This window comes from Gobius niger (assembly GCF_951799975.1).
Source record: "Gobius niger genome assembly, chromosome: 8".
Classification (NCBI taxonomy): domain Eukaryota; kingdom Metazoa; phylum Chordata; class Actinopteri; order Gobiiformes; family Gobiidae; genus Gobius; species Gobius niger.
The window spans coordinates 24,684,397-24,705,535 of NC_136859.1; the positions used below are offsets into that span (position 1 = coordinate 24,684,397).

General features: G+C 42.2%; 1 protein-coding gene across 1 annotated transcript in view; it reads left to right on the top strand.

Moving 5' to 3' along the window:
• Positions 1-882: 882 nt before the first annotated feature.
• Positions 883-21,139, top strand: part of snrka (SNF related kinase a) — a 46,330-nt gene continuing 26,073 nt past the window's right edge. The window contains exons 1-2 of the mRNA XM_079561398.1: positions 883-1,135; positions 2,229-2,936. Of these exons, the coding sequence (XP_079417524.1) occupies positions 2,264-2,936 (673 nt within the window). The 5' untranslated portion in view covers positions 883-1,135; positions 2,229-2,263. The remainder of the gene's footprint in view (positions 1,136-2,228; positions 2,937-21,139) is intronic.

Genomic DNA, 21,139 nt, shown 5'->3' on the forward strand with positions numbered 1-21,139 from the left:
CTCTCATTCGTGGTTTGGTTTAATTGAGCCTTATGCATTTTCCCATTCACGCAGAGACTTTGACGTCAGAGCTGAATGCGGTCTGTGATGCTCTTATGGTACGTTCAGGTAAACCTCGGAATTATTCAATAGAGATAAACACATAGCCTACATCCATGGATTGGCTGTGAGGGAAAAGTGCATGGCAGCGGACATTTTTTGCATTATAATTTGTTGGGTCGACGAACCTAAAATATTTAGAAATATGATCCAACATTTTGTTGTCAGACTAATTTGGATGGAGGAAAAAAAGTGGTGGGCCTATTAGCTGAATCTTGAAGTTTCACTTCTATGATGTAGTCTACTACACCTAATGCATTGGATGACTAGGATACATGGGTCCGCATCAAATATTTCCACCGAGGTGGACAATAAAGTTAAATCTCATATAATCTAATATTAGTCCAAATCTTCTGACCCATTGTATTCAAATAGGTTAATATTCTGCCTCTTTGAAATAAAACTACTACTACTACTACTACTACTACTACTACTACTACTACTACTACTACTACTACTACTACTACTACTACTAATAATAATAATAATAATAATAATAATAATAATAATAATAATAATAATAATAGTATTATTATACTACTACTACTAATAATAATAATATAATAATAAACAATAATAATCATTATTATAATTATTATAATTTTCGACCAATTGGAAACTTTAGTTTGTATTTACAAGGCGGCAATTAGTGGAAACAAACATAGAAATGACCAACTTTAAATGTAATGCCTCGTTTGCTATGTCGACTGTGTTGGCCATTAGCGGGTACAGGAATTTCCGTCTGGTTGGCTGGTCCCTGATGCTGCACCACTCTGTCGGGCTGGGGCAGGGAGGAGGAGGAGGAGGATACAACAATTCCGATTAGGTTCTACCGCTGCCAACGATGCCTCGTTTTACGGATGAGCCATGGGCATAGGCACCTCCTGAGTGCCCCGATCGCCCCAACAAAACCCCGACACACTCCATTTCCATGGGGATTTACCGCTAGACCAAAGAAGACCGCAGCCCGAAGACCTAAAGCACCCGGCGGACCGCGCACTCGGGGCTGAATGTTTACCGAAGTGCGGCTGGAGAGGTGAGCTTAGCGAGCCGTAGTAACTTTAGCCCGCTACATGCTAACTGCTAACTCCTGCTAACTCTGTGGAAAACATACACCGTTTACTTCACCACACCGTCAAAATTACACCAGCCCAACCCGAATGACGGTTAGATTACAGGCACGTGTGTTATTTTGTTTTAGAAAAGAGTGAGTAAGTTACAAGTTGAAGTCTGCCAAGGCAAAAAGCTAATGTTAATCAATGAACAACGAGGGCTATCCTGGCAACGTCAAGCTAATGTTATGAGACTGGCCGTATGCTGCTGACTTATGCGCCGGTCACTTCAACTCCCATGCGGCTGGGTACGAGCACCCAAAGGCGTTTACAGCGTTAGTGTTTTATTGTGTTTGGGCTAAGATGATAGTGTCCACGATGGTTGTAAATCCTGTGCTCTAGGCGTTCACATTGGTGCGGCTGTACCCTGTCAAAACAAGCCCACCGCCCCTGTGTTATCTGAGGGCTGGGGAGGTGAGAAGAACATTCAACATTAAACGAATTACGTTGAGTTTGTGAACGAATAGAGCTGTGTGTGCCAACAAGATCGTATGCACATTGTAAATTCGGCACGAGATTAAGCCAAAACAAAAGTAAAACCTGGATTGTCGCCACGCTAAGCCCCAAATGTAAAAAGAAAAAAAAATAGGCCAGCGTTTTGATCAAAATAACTTATTCTCAGCAGTGTGGAGGAGCAGGTAGATTGACTGAGGCTTAAGAGTCAGGGAGAGCAGAGAGACTCTCAACTAACACAACTCCAGAGAGCCATCATACCCGGTCATCTTCCTGCTGGTGGATATGTTTACTGTTATGTGTGCACACTAGTATCAAGTACATCAGATGGACAGTTTGTATGTGGTGGTGAAGAGGCCACACTCAGATGGTTTGGACACAGCCAGGTGGGACTGACATAGAGGACCAGTTAGGAGGAGATTTAAGGTGCAGTGAAAGGAGACTTGACGCTAAGTTGGTGAAGTGTGTGTGTGGGGAGCATTGCATTGGGGTTATTGTAACCTTCACAGTACAGTTTGGCGCCGCACAATACATTTTGAATATCATTTCTATTTTGCTTTTCAGGAAGCTCTGGCCATGGCTATTTCGTTTGGCCTCCGATGAACTCCAATAAGCTGGACCCCCACAACAAAACCAGCAAAACCCGGCCCTCCGCGGGGGCTCCCCTCTCCCCGGCCCCCTCGATGGCGGGCTTCAAGCGGGGCTACGACGGCAAGATCGCTGGGCTGTACGATCTTGATAAGACACTCGGAAGGGGTCATTTTGCGGTGGTCAAGCTGGCCCGCCATGTCTTCACTGGGGAGAAGGTAGCAGTGAAGGTGATCGACAAGACTAAATTGGACACGGTGGCCACGGGACATCTCTTCCAGGAGGTGAGATGTATGAAGCTAGTCCAGCACCCCAATATTGTTCGCCTGTATGAAGTCATAGACACCCAAACTAAGCTTTACCTCATCCTGGAGCTCGGCGACGGAGGAGATATGTTCGACTACATCATGAAGCACGAAGATGGTCTCACGGAAGAGCTGGCAAAAAAGTACTTTGCCCAAATAGTTCATGCCATCTCCTACTGTCACCGGCTACATGTGGTGCACAGAGACCTCAAACCAGAGAATGTAGTGTTCTTTGAAAAGCAAGGATTGGTAAAGCTCACGGACTTTGGATTTAGTAACAAGTTTCAGCCCGGGAAGAAGCTGACGACGAGCTGCGGATCACTGGCTTATTCCGCACCGGAGATTCTACTAGGAGATGAGTATGACGCTCCAGCAGTAGGTGCGTAATTATTTCAGATATTTTAATCGACACATTATGTTTATGGTGCAAGACAAAGCACAGTGATGAAGGGAAGAAAGTGAATTTAGATGAGAAGAGCAATAACAAGTTTCTTGGATTAATCGAATTCCTCTTTATATTTCTAAACAAGTTTGTATTTTGCACTTAAAACCGCACTGGACACCTAAAGCATGTTTGGATAGATAGGCTTTCTTACCTGTCTTTATGCTTATCCGTTATGCGTGCGTCATTATCTCAAATCTGCACACTTTTCAAGTTTAAACATGACCACTGTGATGGTGTCCTAATCCTTGCTAAATGTCAAATACTCGTGTAAAAACAATCAAGTGCATATTTTGTGGTTGGCTTCTTGTACTCATAGAAGATAAAGTCACACCCATTTTCTTCTAAATTTTGAATGGACTTCTTTCTCAGGAACTGTTGTGTGCATAACTAGCTTGTCATTCTCTTCTGCCCAAAGTGGCATGCATTTGCATTATTGACTTCCCTTTTAATGTGGCAGAGTCATAGTTGATCACAGAGTTGAATGCTGTTGCTGTAATTAAGCCTGAACAAGTTTCTTGTTTTCTTTTTGTGTATCACTATGCCTATACATCTGTCAACATGCAGTAAGCCGGTCGTGCTTGTATATTATACATTTGCATATTAGCACACAGTTACCATTATTGCCTCAGGAAATGTTGTTTATTACCAACCGAGCGTGTTAAGTGTCTTTGATACTGTGTGAACGCATCGCTTTATTGTTATTTGAATCTTGAGATGGAGATGTGGCGGACTCTGTCTATTTGTATCTATTCCACAAGATTTTTGACTTTTGTATAAGTTTGGAAATAACAAAAAAGATACAGGACCAGGGACATAGGGAAAATGATCTTGTGGCTGTCATCTCTGGCACCTCTCTGATCACACTTTGTTCTGAAGCTGAGGTGAACTGTGCATGCTCGTTCTCAGATCGTTTCCAAAGCCTCTTCCACTTCACTGACTGTACATCTTTCCTGTCCCGTTTCTGTTTTGACGAGCTTCTTTGGGCCATTCCAGTGGGGTCAGTGCTGTTGCTGCTGCCACTGATGTGCTCTCGGGAGGGTGTCTCATAGCTCTAAATGAACTGTCCCATTGATTTTGTTTGAGGCTGACAAAGTGCAGCGCGACAGGCTGCGTGTCCCAGTGCTGTTGATCTGATATGAAGCTCATCAGGTGGTACCACAGGAAGTCTATGGGTGGTACTGACAGACGCATACAACTTCCTGCTGTGGAATTGAATACGATGTTTCGAGTGTCGCGTTAAGCCTATGCTGGCTTACTGGAACTGTATGCTTCAAAATGTATTGGGTATTATTTTTATATTTTCTATTGGGTACAATGCAACAATGCAATTTTCAGGTCAAAATCATTGCATTGATCTTACTTGAAAATATCAATACCTGCTCAGTTTATTATCTAGTTTGGATTTTGTATTGATTCATTTATTGGATATCAATTTTGTATTCCCGATATGTAGTTTTATGACTTAATACATGTCAGTGCTATCCTGAGTGAAATACTTTACTTTCAGTTATTTGCAAATGCACACAGGGAATTAATGTAATGTTGTTTATGGACAATATTAGAATTTCTGTTGCTAAAGGCTACAGCTAGCATGACATATGGGACTTCAAATCTTATAAATATTGATTAACCATATCAATCATTATTTTTAGTATAGTTTTAGCCATTGCTTCTTCTGTCTTCTGATGAAATGATTAAAAAATGGCCTGTTTGTGTATCGCTGTTATTCTTTTCATGTTCTTTGTGTCAGGAGCCTGAGGAAGCTGTGGTTTTGTCGTTTGCCTTTGAACATCGCACAGTCAAAGTCATTTTGTGGCGGAGCGGTGGACATTAAAGCGAGAAGCACGGCGCCGCAGCTGTTGGTTTGTCCCCATCAGCAGCAGTAGTAGTAGTTGTTGTTGATGTTTTTCGAGAGAGAGGCCATTACATGAGTCAGCGGCATCTCAGTCAGCAGAGCCAAAGTGCTTGGGAACACCACAAATTGCGTGTAATGGAGTTATTCACTCAAACGCTTTCCGAACTCTTTGAGATAATTATTATGGTAAACATACAACTCATAGCGCTGATATTATGTTGATGCCTTTTTCATGAGAACATGCTCCATTCGTTAGACTAATAAAGGATTTCTGGTAAATGATAATGTGTATCATTGCCGAAATTTAGCTCATCTTTGAAATGTTGAGCTCAAAAGTTTACATCTAGCCTTTCAGAATTGTTGACTTTAAGAGAAAGAAGAAGAAGAAGAAGATCTTTATTTATATAGCGCCTTTCACAGACATATAGTCACAAAGCGCTTTACATGAGACAGTTGTACATTCACTCCACTCTCGGTGGTGGTAAACTACGTTTGTAGCTTCAGTTTCCCCTGGGGGAGACTGTCAGAGGCGCTTTCGCGACTACACACGTCTGCGCCAACGGACCCTCTGACCACCACCATACATTCACTCACACATCATTCATCCTGGCCCATTGTGCATGTTTTTAGTGGTAGGGGAAACCGGAGTACCCGGAGGAAACCTACGCAGACACGGGGAGAACATGCAAACTCCACACAGAAAGGCCCGTCCAGGTGGGAATCGAACCCGGACCTTCTAGCTGTGAAGCGAGAGCACTAACCGCTGCGCTACCGTGCCGCCCAAAATGAATGATAACACAACAACTTTTTTTTTACTCATAGTTTGTGGTTGTGTGAAGCCATTTATGGTCTCTTGAGTTTGCTCTTTTTAAATCATAATGAAAAAAGAGACTACCAAAATGACCCTGATCAAAAGTTTACATACCCTGGTAATCTTAGCCTGATAAGATACACAGAAGTTTACACAAACGGGTTCTAATGGCTACTAAAGATTATAAAAAAGATATCCAAGGGACTGAGAGTTTCAATCAGCAGTGTTCAATGCAAGATTCTGTTGAAACCAAACCTCAGTCAGGCCAAACAACACACATTTCAGTAACAAGTGCCAGGAAAATTGTTCGTGATGCAAAGAAAAGCCCACAAATAAGTTAAGCTGAAATACAGGACTCCCTGAACAAAGTGGTATAGCTGTTTCAAGATGCAGGAGGCACTTGATGCCTGCATGGCCAAGTCGCCATTAGAAAGCCATTACTTCATAAATGCCACAAAGTATCTGCTTACAATATGCCAAACAGCACAGAGACAAGCATCAACATTTCTGAAACAATGTCATTATGAATGATGAAACCAAAATGGAACGTTTTGGCCATAACCATATACGTTACATTTGCAGGAGTCAACAAGGCCTGTGATGAACGGTGCTCCATTCCTACAGTGAAACACAGAGGTGGATTATTGATGTTTTGGGAATGTGTGAGCTACAGGGAACTGGTTCAAAACTGAATATAGGATGAATGCAGCATGTTGTTAAAGAATACTGGAGGAAAAGTGTCACTCATCAGCCAGGAAGCTGCACATGGGATGTGCTTGGACGTTCCAACGTGACAACGATCCAAAGCACAAGGCCATGTCGACCTCTCATTGGCTCCAGCAGAATAAAGTGAAGGTTCTGGAGAGGCCATTTCAGTCTCCTGGCCTCAGTATCATTGAGCCACTCTGGAGAGATCTCAAACATGCAGTTCATACAAAACAGCCCAGGAATTTACAGCAATTGGAGGCTTTTTGCCAAAAAGAATGGCCAGCTTTACCATCCGAGGAAATATAGAGGCCCATCCGCAACTACCACAAAAGGATCCAAGCTGTCATTGATGTTAAAGGGGGCAATGCACAATAAACAGAACTGTGGTGTAAACTTTTGATCAGGGCCATTTTGGTAGTTTCATTTTTTATTATGATTTAAGAGCAAACTCCGTTGTTTGACCATAAATGGCACAACCACATGAGTGAAAAAAACACTTTTTGTGTTATCTTTCATATTCTCTAAAAAATTGTCAAAAAATCAGCCAGAGTATGTAAACTTTTGTAGCTAACTTGTTTGCTTTGGGGTCTGTTCCTTTATGTATTGACCTATGGTGTGGATTGGGCTGCAGAGGTTTGAAAAATATCTAAATGACCTTGATTTTTCTGTCATATTATTGCAATTGTACTAAAAATTGCTGGATTCAGTGATTCAGTTCACTGCACATTTGAGAGACTGAAATATGAACTGCTAAACTAATACTAGAATCACATGCAATTCAGAGCACGAGAGATGTACTGTTCCGTATTGGAGAGTACTACCTAAATAATTGTTGTCTTCATTTATTTATTCATTGAACAGCCCTAGTGTGGGCAACATTGTGTAGACAGTTAGTTGATACATTGACAAAACAAGCTTAAATGTATCACCATCGGCCTGACCAAAACAAGGTCAGCCATGTAGACAGTCGAGCACACGTCTGGCCTTGTTCTGTTTCTCAAATGATTAACCTAACAGACATTCCTAAATGTTTGGCTGTCAACTGAACCGACTTTGTCTACAGTGCACTTGAACACAAATTGAAAACCCATTTTACAACCCACACTTGTATAATATTTTTTCATGTAGGATGGTTAAAATGCAAAGCCATCTCTACAATGAACGTCAAAGCGGCTAGTGGAAAGTCCTACGTGTTGCTTTGTGCCACAGGTCCGTAAACTCCCCGGAGAGGAGATCCCACCGGGTGCAGCTCATCTGTGTTCTGCGCTTTTCTGTGCCGAGTTATTTTACTGCAAGCATAATGCAACCAATCAATTTTGGTTTGCTTTGAAGTGAAATGGAAAAAAAAAAAAACATATTTGCTTATTTCGCACAACAATTGTCCGGCTTTGAAGAACCGCACGCTTGTTTTGCAGTTTATCTTGTGTTTGCCCGGTTGAAATTGCATTCTTTTTTTTATGGCTTGCTGTGATTGTTCCCCAGCTATTGCCCTTAAAGAGAGCGGCGTTTTGTAAAATTGCACTTGTCCTTGACTTACAAAAACATCCTGCTTATTCTTTCATTTTAGACCACGTCCCTGCTCCGACGCCGTTTCCTGCATAGGGACCCTTAATGAAAAACAACGTGGACGGGGAATTTAGACTGTTAATTTGGACTTATTCTGAGTTGGCACAGGACTTGGGGGAGAATTGTTGCTTTGTTAAAGACTTGAATAAGTGCGTTTAATATAGAGGATTGTCAGAACTGCATTGTAATGTTCATGTTAAGCCAATGGAGGAAAAAGCCTAACACTAATTCAGCCAAATTAATCAAAGTCTATTCCCATTGCCTCATCAAGGTAAAACCAGGACCCAGAGCGATAACAAATAAATGTGGCCGACTTAAAAACAAATCAAAAACCTCGAGTTCATGAACGGTCACGGTCCGTTCCGTTTCCCCATGCCCCGCTGTGTGATAAACTTAGCCCGTGTCGTAGTAGTGGAGGAGGGAGCACTTCTGGCCTTGGTCCGGGACACTCCGTTGGCCACACGCCTGTCATATGAGCACACTTCTGAGGCCGTCCGCCCGACCGTCCCCCCGCATTTTGAGTCTTCGGTGGCCTGCGGCGCGGTGGTCAGAGCCATTAGTGCTGTGTGTTTTTCTGCGAAATGAGACTAATGATGTGGGGCTCGGAAGTGCTACTTTAGCCATCTGCGTGTTTGCCGAGTGTCCATCTTCAAGACCCAAGGCAGTTTGATATTTAGACTCGTATGGACATGATGCAAATGGTCGTGTGCATGATGTGTATAGAGCTTGAGCATAAGACATGACTTTGTGTTGTCCTTTACTCTCTTGTCTCTTGTCCTTTAGTAATACCCACATAAGTTGTCAGTTGAGTCGAGCATATGGGGTGCAATGTTGCAATGTTTTACTAAACTGACACTAAATCAGGGCTAAAACGAGGCTAAATGGAACTACATAAGGACAATTATAACTCATATGGTCCTTGCAGATAAAAGACTAAACCAATTTTGTAATGTACTTCTCGCAATACGGATATTGTGTCGCCGATTGTTGCAAAACATTGTGCAGCCTAATTGTGCGGTTTGGGACGCTGTACAGAAATGGAACCGAATTAACGTCAGAGTCAAAGAGTCATTCTAGTCAGTTGTAATTATTTAATAGAGTGCCAGACTACCATGTTTGGAATTGCCTTGGCACAGTTTTCCAATTCTAAAAGTGACTATATCTACTATTATTATGTTTTTAACCATGTAATGATTTATTTTCTATCCTTCTACCCACACAGTTTTATCTCATTTCTTTTTTTTTATTACAATCTAGAGGCACTTAGACACCCTCTTAAAAAGAAATGAAGATCAAAACAACTCCAAATTACATTTGGGAATTCATGACTCAAGCTGACCTTTTGCTCCTTTAAAGAAAGCTATCATTCGTTTTTGTTTTGGGCTGTGAAAGAACAATTCTCTCTGTTGGACTGAGAACATTTTGTTCAGTCTTAATAATTGATGACAATAATATGGTGACATATCGTGAGATTGATCCAAGATTTTATATTATTTTCACCCTATTTGTATGATATAAAACGCTCTAGTTCAGGGGTGCCCAGACTGTCTTATCTGCAGCACCTACAGTGACTTTACCTCATTCATTTGGTAACTCAAAGAAAATGCCATATTAGATCATTTTGAAAGTGTCTGTTCAGCATATACTCTTTTATAAGTCAATTTTTACCATGTACCTTTGTTGATGTCAACAGCCTTTGAAATATTAGTTGGAAAACTGGGAAAGTTTATGTGTTACAACGCTCTGTGAAAAAAACAAAAAACAAAGGAAAGGAGTGAAACAGCGCCCCCAATGCTATTGGTCAAAAAGTGTACTGCATCCATATTTACCATTTAGAATCAATGGGAAGAGGGTTAATGTTAACCATATTACGCGGTGCCAAAGTAGGTCACTCTCTGGGCCAACGGAATTGTTCCGGCGGGCCAAATTTGGGCACCCCTGCTCTAGTTAATCGTGGCTAATAGAAATGGTGTAGTATTGTGGTGAATTCGTCTGATGATGCTGGACCCGGCTGCTGTTAATCCTTCCCGCTTACTTTGCTTTGTTGACTGTCATCTTGCATTCTGCCGATTTATGCGAACTGTGTTGTCTAGTCAGCACTGGACTGTTGAAGTTTGAGCATGGGAAACAAAACAAGACAGGACTCCCAGCTACCCAAGCCATTTCAGGAGTCTTTCCTTTTCATTACCAGCTCGCCTGAAGTTATTTTTGTTGCGATTATAGTAAACACTAATGGATTATTTGAGCTGAAGTGGAAATAATAAACTGATAAGTCTGGATAGAGTTTGGGGCTCGTAGCATTGTGCGCCTCAGAATTCCCTGGCGGAGGTGTGTGCAGCAGTGAAATGTTGCATAACTTTGTGTCACGGACTGATTCGAGTTTTGAAGAGCTGCATGTGAACAAACAGGTTAATCTGGGACCCAGCGCCAGAGTTTTTAAACGCTGCGACTTCTGCTCCATGGAATACTGTCATTTCAACACCTGCGTAAGACAGTACTGGATAAATGCAACTCGTATTATGCAACATAATCATAATATAAGTCTTGAATCCAGTGTGATATATAACTAGACAAACAAGGACAGCAACACTAGTCTATAATGTTTGAACTTTTTTTTGAACCTCAAGGGTGTGAAAATAACATAATCATCATAATAATCATCATGTCATTTTTACTCATAAATTTTCCGAGTTACGGCCTGTCGAGGAGTTATGTTGCTGCCCCCATTGTAAAGGTAGAGCACATGCTGTACCTGTTTCACATAAGGAACTCCAAGTTCACAAGTTTGTTGAGCTCTAATACGGAATCTATCTTCAGGAGCACCAAAATTAGGCATGATTGTCAGAAGTTACTAAAACATTCGACAAGTGACTCATGAGCCAGTCCGGACACCGCTGCAATATAAGAATAGCTAGTAATAAGTAGAAACAATTTATGATGCAAGTTGGATGTAAGAGATTTCAAAAGTTAGAAAGTTGCCACCACTCCAACAATTTTCACTCTGACTGTCAAAGCACATCCCGATAGACTAACTTTCGTTTGTTGCCAGTATTCATAATCGACAATAGATCATGAAGGCGATCAATGATACAGATGAGATGCAAAGACTTAACGCGGATTTACTCCTGAAGCAGCTCCCCACATCTCGTATATGTTTATCCACAGAATGCCGGGTTACTCAAGAAATCAATTTATTCACAGTCGACACCGCAAACACTGATACCACCAAGATTAGATTTGTGACGTCTAAATTCATACGCCATAAAAAGAAAATCATCTCCAGCGTCGTGTGGAAAGCGCTGTGTGTGTCTCTGTGCGTTGACATTGCGGAGGAGGAGAATTCATGCATAAAGTAAATCTCCCGAGAAATGCAGACGGTGAATGAGCCGTTCGTACTATTTCTATTTCTACTCACCACCGTCTATAACGACTTCAGGAGATGGCAGTTCCCATGTCATCCCCGACGTACGAGATCTATTTCCACCTGCTGCATATCATTTACATACGGGCGCTTCGCTTACATAATGTCTCAGAACATGGGAATGGAGGTAGTGGAGGTGTCATGTGTTTTCTCTTGACATTGCTTAGACTTGGAAAAACGTCGGGGGGGGGGACAAACAAAAAAAGATACTGGAAATTGTAGTGCGGAGAAAGCGGGTTCAGGTAAACCGTGTGGAAGCCATTACAAGACTGAAGATTGGAAATTAATTACTGTTCACTGGACCCTTTTGGGAATACATCATTTTCTTTATTAGGCCAAATTGTAATGAAAGTCTTGTTGATTATTTTACGTGTAATTGATATAATTAATTTCCAAGTTTTAACAGTAAAGGTGTTAGGAAAAGAGAGGGCGGCATGAGAGACTGGGCTGGTCAGAATTTGAAATCAGCCTGGAGCACCTAATGACACGGGATCAAACCGGAATACAAGCTTTCAATTTTAGCTATGGGATAAAACAGAATACAAGCTTCCATTGTTGGCTATAGGTGTTCAAATCAAACAATCAACATCAACAAGAGACCACTTTTTGATAATACCCCTATTCCCTATAATTTACATCGCTCTTTAAACTGATTGACACAGAGTAGTTTAACATGAGCAGGTGTTAATGTCCTCGCAGCGCCAGGCCATGGGAGTGGGATTTCACTCGCCCATATGAGACACATGTTGGGGCCAGGTGTGAACAGAGCCTCTGGAGCTGGCCACTTGTGAGAGAACATAAGGCGACGTGGGGAAGTAAGAGTGAGTTAAAAATGCTGTGTGCTGAGGGCGCACATGGGCAGCTGTCACTCAGATCTGCAGGGATTAGTCCAGAAACGGGACGGTATACGCACTGGGGACAGGTGCAGACTCAGAGTGTGGGAACACCGGAGTCTCTAGACCAGACCACATGGTCTGGCTCTCGCACATCACTGATAGACCATAGCAAAACCTTAAGCCCATATGTCACTGCTTAGGTCAAGAGAGACACTTTTTTTTTGGTTCCATGCATCCAATTCTTGGCTTGTTTCCAGTCAGTTTCAATCTTTTATTTATTCTTCATTACTCATTTATCAACCTTTTTCTACGTTGATAAAATACTGTGTCGAGGTCTAGCTGGTGCCTCTAGCCTTTAAGATGTCTGTTCAGAAATTGATCGAACTTTGATGTCATTTGCATCCATTGTCTGTTTCAATTTTGACGAGTTGATGCGTACCTATTTGGAGCTATAGGAATATACTGAAAGCGACCAAATGCTACCATCATCTTTGGTCTTTTTGCGTGACTGAGGGCACACAGTTCTTCCACACTGCGATATGTTCTTACCTGAGCTTAGACGAGTTGATGCGTACCTGTCTGGTCTTTGTGCCCGTGAAAGAGCGTGGTCGCTTCTAATTTCACCCTCGTTTGGAGCTATAGTAATACATTGGGAGAGGCCAAATGCTAACAACATCTTTGGTCGTTTTGCGCAATTGAGGGCACGCACCATGACCAGACAGGTACACATCAACTCGTCTAAGCTCAGGTAAGAACATATCTCCGTGTGTAAAAACGGCGGCCTGTTCCTTTAACTCTCTCTGGCCAAATACTATTCACACCTTTCCAAAGAATTCCATTTGCAATTTATATCCAATTCAATTCAGCACAACAATAGTTTTTGGCATATTGGGTCACTGGCCTCAATACGTCATTAAAACGAACCAAGGAACAAGCCATTGGCATGACTGAGTTGACCTTTTTATAGCTTCTAGTAATTTAAAGTCATGTACAACTGCACACGAGCTTGTCATGAGCGTCTAATACAAGCCGCCCCAGCCTGTCCCTCCAGTGGTCTGTTGATACAAAGTGATGGGCTTCCTTCCATTCTCCCCATTGGTCACGGATCACTGAGAAGAATAATTATACCTCATCTTTCCAGCTGCCTGGCTGCTCCTCACTGTCCTGTTTGTTTGTCGGAGTCATGCTGGGATAAAACCATGCAGAAACTACTCATCAAACAGCCTTTCAATTCTTTTACTCTGCTGAAGACAGGTGTTCGCATCATTTCTGAAGTAAAACAAAACAGCCTGGGAGATAAAAGTACATTCATGATGAGTCGGAGCTTTGGAGCAGCTATTTGATATTGATTATTAATTTATTCCTTTCCCCCCCCATGATTTTGACTATTTTACTAATTTGGGATTTTCAGTAACCTAGTCCAGATGACTACTGAACAGTGACCACCTTTCCTGCTATGGAAAACGTCTCGACAACTGAGAGGTTTGATCACTGGCCCTGTTAATACCAGCGATAACATGATTTCTTTTCTGCTCAAGAGGTGTTCAAATTCTTACTCATTATGAAAACCCAAACTGCTGTAAAAACAAATATTGAAACTCCTGCTTGCTTTGATTCTGCTTGGCCGCCTCAAGCTGCTGTCCAGATGCTGTGATAGCTCTGGCAGTTTTATCTCCATGTGAATCGGCGGGTAAGACGAGATCCAGGGAGCAGCAGTGGCTTTCCACAGGGCCGCCCGGCGTGTGGATTAAAAACAGATGTGTCGCTTACAGACCCAACTGTGCCAACCGCTGCAGCAAGACCAAGAACAACAAGCACCAAAAAGCACGGCAACAACACAGTGGAGATATCCCAATGGTAAAATGCTTCAAAAGATTTGCTTTATTGTTGGAGACCTCACTCTTCAAGAAACATCACATTTCACGACTAATGACACGGTGGTGGATGAGTTGGCTCTCTTCACAGGCTTGTCCTCCAGCTAATCCTGAACAAACCTAGCTCAAGATCTGAAGTCGGGTATAAATCTGTGGTCTCATCTGCTGTAAAGGATGCGTCGTATGTGTAGGACCGTACCATTTTGGAATAATAAGTAATTGCAATTTGTCTGGCATGCAATTCGATTTGCAATAAAAAAAAATAGATATCAGACCCATATTCGGATTTTTGCAAAGGATCTTTTTCTACCTAAGGCAGTTGCTGTCTGTTTTGACGAGCAAGGGAACAGCGTCACAGTGGAAACATCTCACATCAAGGTCAAGCTGGATACAAGAGAGGAGCCTGGGCACTGCTGCCATTATCACATGCTTCCCGCTCTCCAATTGATAACAGCTCGGCTGAAGGCACGGCTGTCTAGCGAGGGTGACACAGCTTTATTTACAGCTTTAAATGGCACACACTGAGAAGCAGCCAGGATAGCAGCTCACTGCAATTATTACCAACAGATCTGGAGCGAGTGGACACAAGCACACACTGAGAGGCAAGTTGGAACAGAACAGTTGAAGTGTGAAAGGTTTATGTAGTGTGTCTTTCAACAGGCATTTCTGACTTGTGCACAATGGAGCATCCGACCAGCACTGTGGTGTATAGCGCCTGCATCTTGCCTTTGCAGCCTCCAGTGCGTAGTGAGTCCGTGTCACTCCGAAGATCTCAGCTTTCTGATTGATCCCAGGCAGCCATCACCGTCTCTTCAGTGCCTTCAGGACGGAGACTGTGGTGTCTCCAAGCCAGGTCAAGCCGACTGAAGGACAGCTTCTTCCACTAGCCTGTCAGGAAGCTGCTCTCTCTCTCCTTTCTTTTCCCTCTTTCCTTCTTATATACAACCGAGGTTTTGATATTTAATGGTCTTTTAGTTCTCTGCATGTACTAAAGTCTGCTTGTATTTAATTTACAAGCAGAATTTACAATAAAGCTGGTTTAGATCTGGAGAAGGGTCCCCACAAATGGCAGAGGCCTTGGGAACCCATAGTGCTGAGAGTGCTGCTGCACCCCCTGCTGGATCTTTGTGCCATGCGTGTGTGCATCCAAACAGGGCGCATGTGTGTCACTTACCGCTAAACAGAAGGCTGCAGACACTCCAGAACTGCAGTTACATCCTCCAAAAACACATAATTTATGTATAATCCGTATGGCTTTGTAAAGATTTCTGCTGCAGATGACCAGGCTGCAATAAATGATTATCCGGTTCACAGCGCAGGGCCGGCCCCAGCCAATTGGCGCCCTGGGCAAGATTACAAATACTGCCTAATGATTGAATATTTAGGCTATTTTATTTGAAAACCAAGTCCTTATTTTTTTTTTATATTGTACATGCACCGTGATGCACCAAACCGTGGGTCCTGCACTGTGAACTGAACTGAACCGTGAGCTTGCTGAACGGTTACACCCCATTATTAGCATCCCCTGAACTAAAATATGTTCCCACGGCAGAAGCACATTGCTGCCGACATATTGCCTAGAAGCCTTGAAGAATGAGTAAAATTTAAAAATGAGGAATAATGAGTAGCTTATCTCATTGTCTGTGTTGGCAACTGTGTCCATGGAACAAACCAGATGTTAGTTGTGTCTCTGTAGCCCTATTATTTATTATTATTATTTACCAACATGTTTTCCAAATTCTCACACAATTTCTTATAGTATGACTAACTAGAGTTATAATATTGCATTATACATTCTGTGTTCTCCACTGAGCCCAGTTTATAGATTTCATCTTCTAATTAAAACTTGAGCATTTACTTTTCAGCCGTATATCGACGACGACTGCATTTTATTGTACAGCCCAAGGCCAGAAGATCCACCTTATCCTTAAAGCTACTGTCTGATTTCCCATCATTGATTCCAGCGCTGGCCAGGGAATCTGAAAGTAGCTGAACCACACGGAGGATTGAGCATTTCTCTTCCCCGGCTCCTTGTTATTGGTCCTGTGGCTGCTGTCATTTTCTGTCCGCTTTCCGGTTTATCAGAGCAAAAACGCCTGAATACAGAGCAGCCCAGGAAAGCACGCCAAGAGACCAATCCCACACTCGCTAATTAAAGCATCAGGGTGCCGCTGGGAGGCACACAGCATGAATGAGGAAAAGAAAATCTCTCCTCGAGAAGCAATGTTTGTGTGTAGCAGCTGATTAGATTATTAAAATGCAATGCTTTTTGGAAATTACTACCTTCTATATTTGGGCTCATTAGCGACCTTACCCTTGGAAGACCTCTTTGAAGAACATAATGTCGGCAAAAATTCTCTGTTCCGTTTCATAAACCGGCAACGACTTTGGTGTGAACTCTTGAGACAAGGCCAAAGAATAGTTTCTTATTTCAAACTTTTGTGAAACCTTGGGGTCTAGAGCATGTACCCCTGAACTAGAAGCGAGCGGTCGGGAGTTTGGCTTTGTGTGAAACGGCCGAGGCCACATTCAGTTATGGAAGTGCGAACAAGCCAGTGCAGACCGACCAGTCAGCGTGTCTCTTATCAAGGAAGGCTTTGGATCGGATAAAGCGTACTGTGACACGCGTTGAAATTTCAAAACAACCCAGTACAGATGATGATTTGAGCACCTTTTCTACGATGAAAGACTACCTGACTGAGAACACTACACCGACATCCTTGATATTGAAAGTCTATAAGCCACAGGTCCTGTTGTTTTCATATGTGCTATTTCAGTTTTCCATTACCTGGCTATTTTCTCAAGTGCATTCATTTTGAAATTTAAAAATGCAATTACACGCATGACCGCTTTTCAGATTGGCCCCGGGTAAGATTTAAAGGGATTTTCGGGACAGATCCCGCTGAAGGTTTGCTTGTTTGCTGCGGACCCGGGCTTGACAGAGGTCTGATCCTTTTTTTATTTTGCCAGATGATTCGGTGCACACGCGCGTTGCTGTGGTAACGGATGCTGTCGGAGTGAGAGCCAGGTGTGAGGTGGAGTTTGAGTGTACGTGTGTGTGTGTGTGTGTGTGTGTGTGTGTGTGTGGTCTCCAGGGGCCCGTGTGCAATCTCTGGCCCACATCTCCTCAGCAGTCCTGGAGGCTGTGGGTAAAGCTGTCAGCGAAATCAACAACTGCCGCACTTAATCCTGACGGCACAATGCAGCCAGCCTCATGGTCCTCAACTGTATGAATGTGACAGACTCGATATGGCTTTTCGATTGAGAGGATGCTTTCGTGACAAAAGGTAGTTTTTATGAGCGAAGAATTTACTAGAAATCGAGTGAAATATGGGTATTTTACAATATCAGAGCTATCGGACGATATTTGGAAAGATAATTGGCCGATAGAGCCTTCCTTAAAATGAAAAAGGAAAATCAGTTTGAGCCCAACAATGCTGTCATTTTCCATACCACACACGAAAGCCCCTGTGATGGTTTCTACTCTCAACAGGTCGGTGTGGGGTCACGCTCTTGGCCCTGGCGGTGACTCCAGTTTATTTACACTGTGGCCGGTCTCGCGGGGGAGCGCAGCAGATTGTAAATAGTTGCATAACCCACTTTTCTGCCGAGCTAAGCCACAAGTAAATGAAGGACGAGATCACAGGGAACAGTAAGCTCCAGCGCAAAGTCAGATCCTCACAAAAGTATTATTTCTTTATAGCTTTTAAGCCATAGGTGAGTGACACTGCACGACACTCATACATAGTGTAGGGATTAGGTGTGGAGAAGTGGAGAGAATATACAATGTACGATATGCTAATTAGAAAAGATTATAAATGAACCAATTTTCTACTTGGCTGGTTTTATCGATGAACAAAAACAACCATATAGTTGAGCTTTTTTTTTGTCTCACTTGAATAGAGACTCGCAAGGGACTAATATAAAGAGTCAGTCTTGGTTATTTTTGACATAGTTGAGAGTGCCTAAATTAATATGAAAGTTAAAGTTTTAATGCACGTGGAAAGTTCATGAGGAGTTACCTTGAGTTTCTAAATTTGGCTTTATCTGGGTCAATGCGCTTGGCAACAGGAATCTTTATATGGTACACTGCTTTTTTGCATTTTCCACCGAGGGCTGCAGCACTTTTGGTCACGCACTTCCAAAGTTACTCACAAAACTTTGACATGTGAGGATCGGAGAGGTTGTACCATTATATTTTTTAGTTTGAGGATTATTAAACCATATTTGTCAAATCGATAACTTAAGATTTGAGAAAGTAAAATTTAATTGAAGATGAAGATGGTTCAATAATGATAATGATAATAATAAAAAAGCATTTTTTATTGCAAATCCTTAAGTCAATGCTTTAGAACTTGTGTAGGATCTTAGTTCGCAGTAACCGAAGACTCGTTTTGTTAAATCTTCATCTTTACAAAATAGTGACACGTTTGCAAAGAGGCACAAAATGTGTGATAGCGTAAACCTTATGTTAAAATTTGAGTTATTAGGTTTAATGAAGGAAATGTTTGCACGACATAACTAATATTGCTTATTGTTAAAGCAGTACTAAGTAACTCTTGCCCCTAGACGCCATAGGCGCCACTTCAGGTGTCGTAGCATGTTGTGTTTTTTTTTCACTCATTAATTGTCCATGAGAGTAAATACTACACTGACAGAAAAGACAAAGGGAGAGAGGGATATTGTACATCCAATGGCACAATGGAGATTGGCTGTCAATACTGCAAAAGTGGCGCTAGCCTGCAGTTAGCTTTGCCTGTTAGCCTGTTCGCTTCTTCTTTGTGATTCCATTAGTGTGTATGCGTTTGTTAATTGATGACGTCACAGCTCTACTTCTGGGTCCGCAGATGTGCAAGAAACTACAAAAAACTCTTTTATACCACAATCCATATTTCTAAAACTCAACAGAGAGTTACTGAACATACTTATTTATCAGGCACATTAGCCAAGAATGCTGTACCTACTGCTATAAAAGTATTATTTGCCAGAATCGGCACATCCGGGTTAGCGGAGAAAAATGCGCAGCAGCTACGCTAATCCCGGAAGCAGAGATTTTAGTAAATATGACTTTTTTAGCAGCAATTTTGGATAATGAGTCTGGAAAATAAGTAGGTTCAGTAACTCTCCGTTGAGTTTCAGAAATATTGATGGTTGTTTGTAAGAGTTTTTTTTTAAATGTATTTTTCTTGCATATTTGCCGGTCTGCTAGTACCCGGAACTGGAAGTCGTGACGTGACACTTAACAAACGTATTGGTGCCGCCGACTCGTCGGCAGCAAAGTTGCAACAGTGGTTTTCTGGCCAGAGACACCAGGGGGAGATGAAATCATCCCATTGACACTTGTATTACCCCAGCGGGACAACGAAAGGGATTTATTAAGGTAAACAAGTTACTTAGTACTGCTTTAATATTCACGTTTTGAATAGTGCAAATAATTTAACATGTTCTATTAATCTTAGACATTTCTAAGAAGCCGATATGTTGTCATTTTGTTCTTTTTATAAAGGGCTTGTGTCATGGAACATTTTATTGGAACTCACTACTCATTGTCCATTTCTACAGAACCGTAAAAGGCTCGACGTCTGAATGAAGCAGAGAGAGTGCAGCGGAGTATTTTTAGTGTCCGTGGTGCTGTTTGTTCTCTGTGCGGGGCTAAGTGATGCCGCCTTCAGGCCTTGGTATGACGTTTGGCAGGATTATACATTCAAGCCCAGTGACATTTAAGGTACTGTATTGTGCACTTAATGTCACGGTTAGTTAAATAAAGACTTAAAGGGATAGCACTGTTTTTTTATTTGGAACTACAGGGGTCAGATGGGGTGCGTTTATGTAATACCTCGAGAGCTGTTGCTATATTCTCTGCACGGCCATAGATTCAAAGCGTGTGATGCGGTGCCCCAAGTTTACAGGCAATGCATTACGAAGGATAGAGCATTTATCCCTGAACTCTAACCTGCCAGGTTCAATCGACTCAAGCGGTGTCATATACTGTAGCTGATGAATTTGTGGGTCAGAAACCGTTGTAGTTTGAAAACTTCGCTGTTGTTTGTTTGCACCGTGTCCTTTATGCAATTTTCTGAAATAACCTTGAGACATAAAACTGCATTGTGTATTGCTTCTTTTTTTTTGTTCCATTCCGTCTATTTCTTCTCCAAACCATCCTCCTCTGCGTCTTGATACCGTATTTTAGCTGGAGCAGAGCTTTGCACACTATAAGCCTGCAGCCATCATGTTAATTGCAGACAGAAGAGACGCCTGAGAGAGAGCTCTAGTGCCTCATTCAAATTCAGCCACAGCAGCAGGCCCTGTCAGCCAGACATATTTCACAACATATTCCCCTTCTTTGTCTTTCTTCTGTCACGCTGCACACACATACTGTTATACCCTTAATGGTCGGAGCCCAGCGGTCGGGGATTCGTGCTTCAGTGCGTCCGGACTCTTGTTGGGCTCCGCGGTTCCTTTCAACATCTGTTGCTCTTGCAGCGGGAGATATGCCCCACTGATATAATTAACACATGGCACCATGCGAGAAAAGAAGTCCCCTTTCTAATCTGCTGCCCAGTGAAATAAGTGAAAGGCAAAGTAGTGGTGTCGTCGGTGCATGGCGTGGTAAAGAAGAGAGTCAGTTTCTCTTGCATGTTAATGGATTACTGACTGATCATCATACATATTATCTTGATCTTAAATAGAATGTACTGTGCAATTATTAAGTTGGCTGCGGCAGAGCACTTGTCCTGTTTTGATGTATGGCAATCTCACAGAGAATTTAGCGATGGGCCAATTCATGTCTGGGAGTCAGGTAAACCGCATTAGTTTGTAGCATTTTGCACGCTTTACAATGTGCAAAGAAAGATTAGAAACTGCCATCAGCCGTATAGTGCCGTGTTTTTCCTAACTTAATGATCACTATTTGGTACTTGACATTATTCCATAGAAAGAAGGTGAAATCAAATAGTATTCGAACATTGCTTTAAAAGATAGACATGTAAATGGTATTTTGAAGTAAAAGCCATAAGTTTAAGATCAAGTGGATAAGGCTGCTGCACGAACACTCTTCAGTTCTACG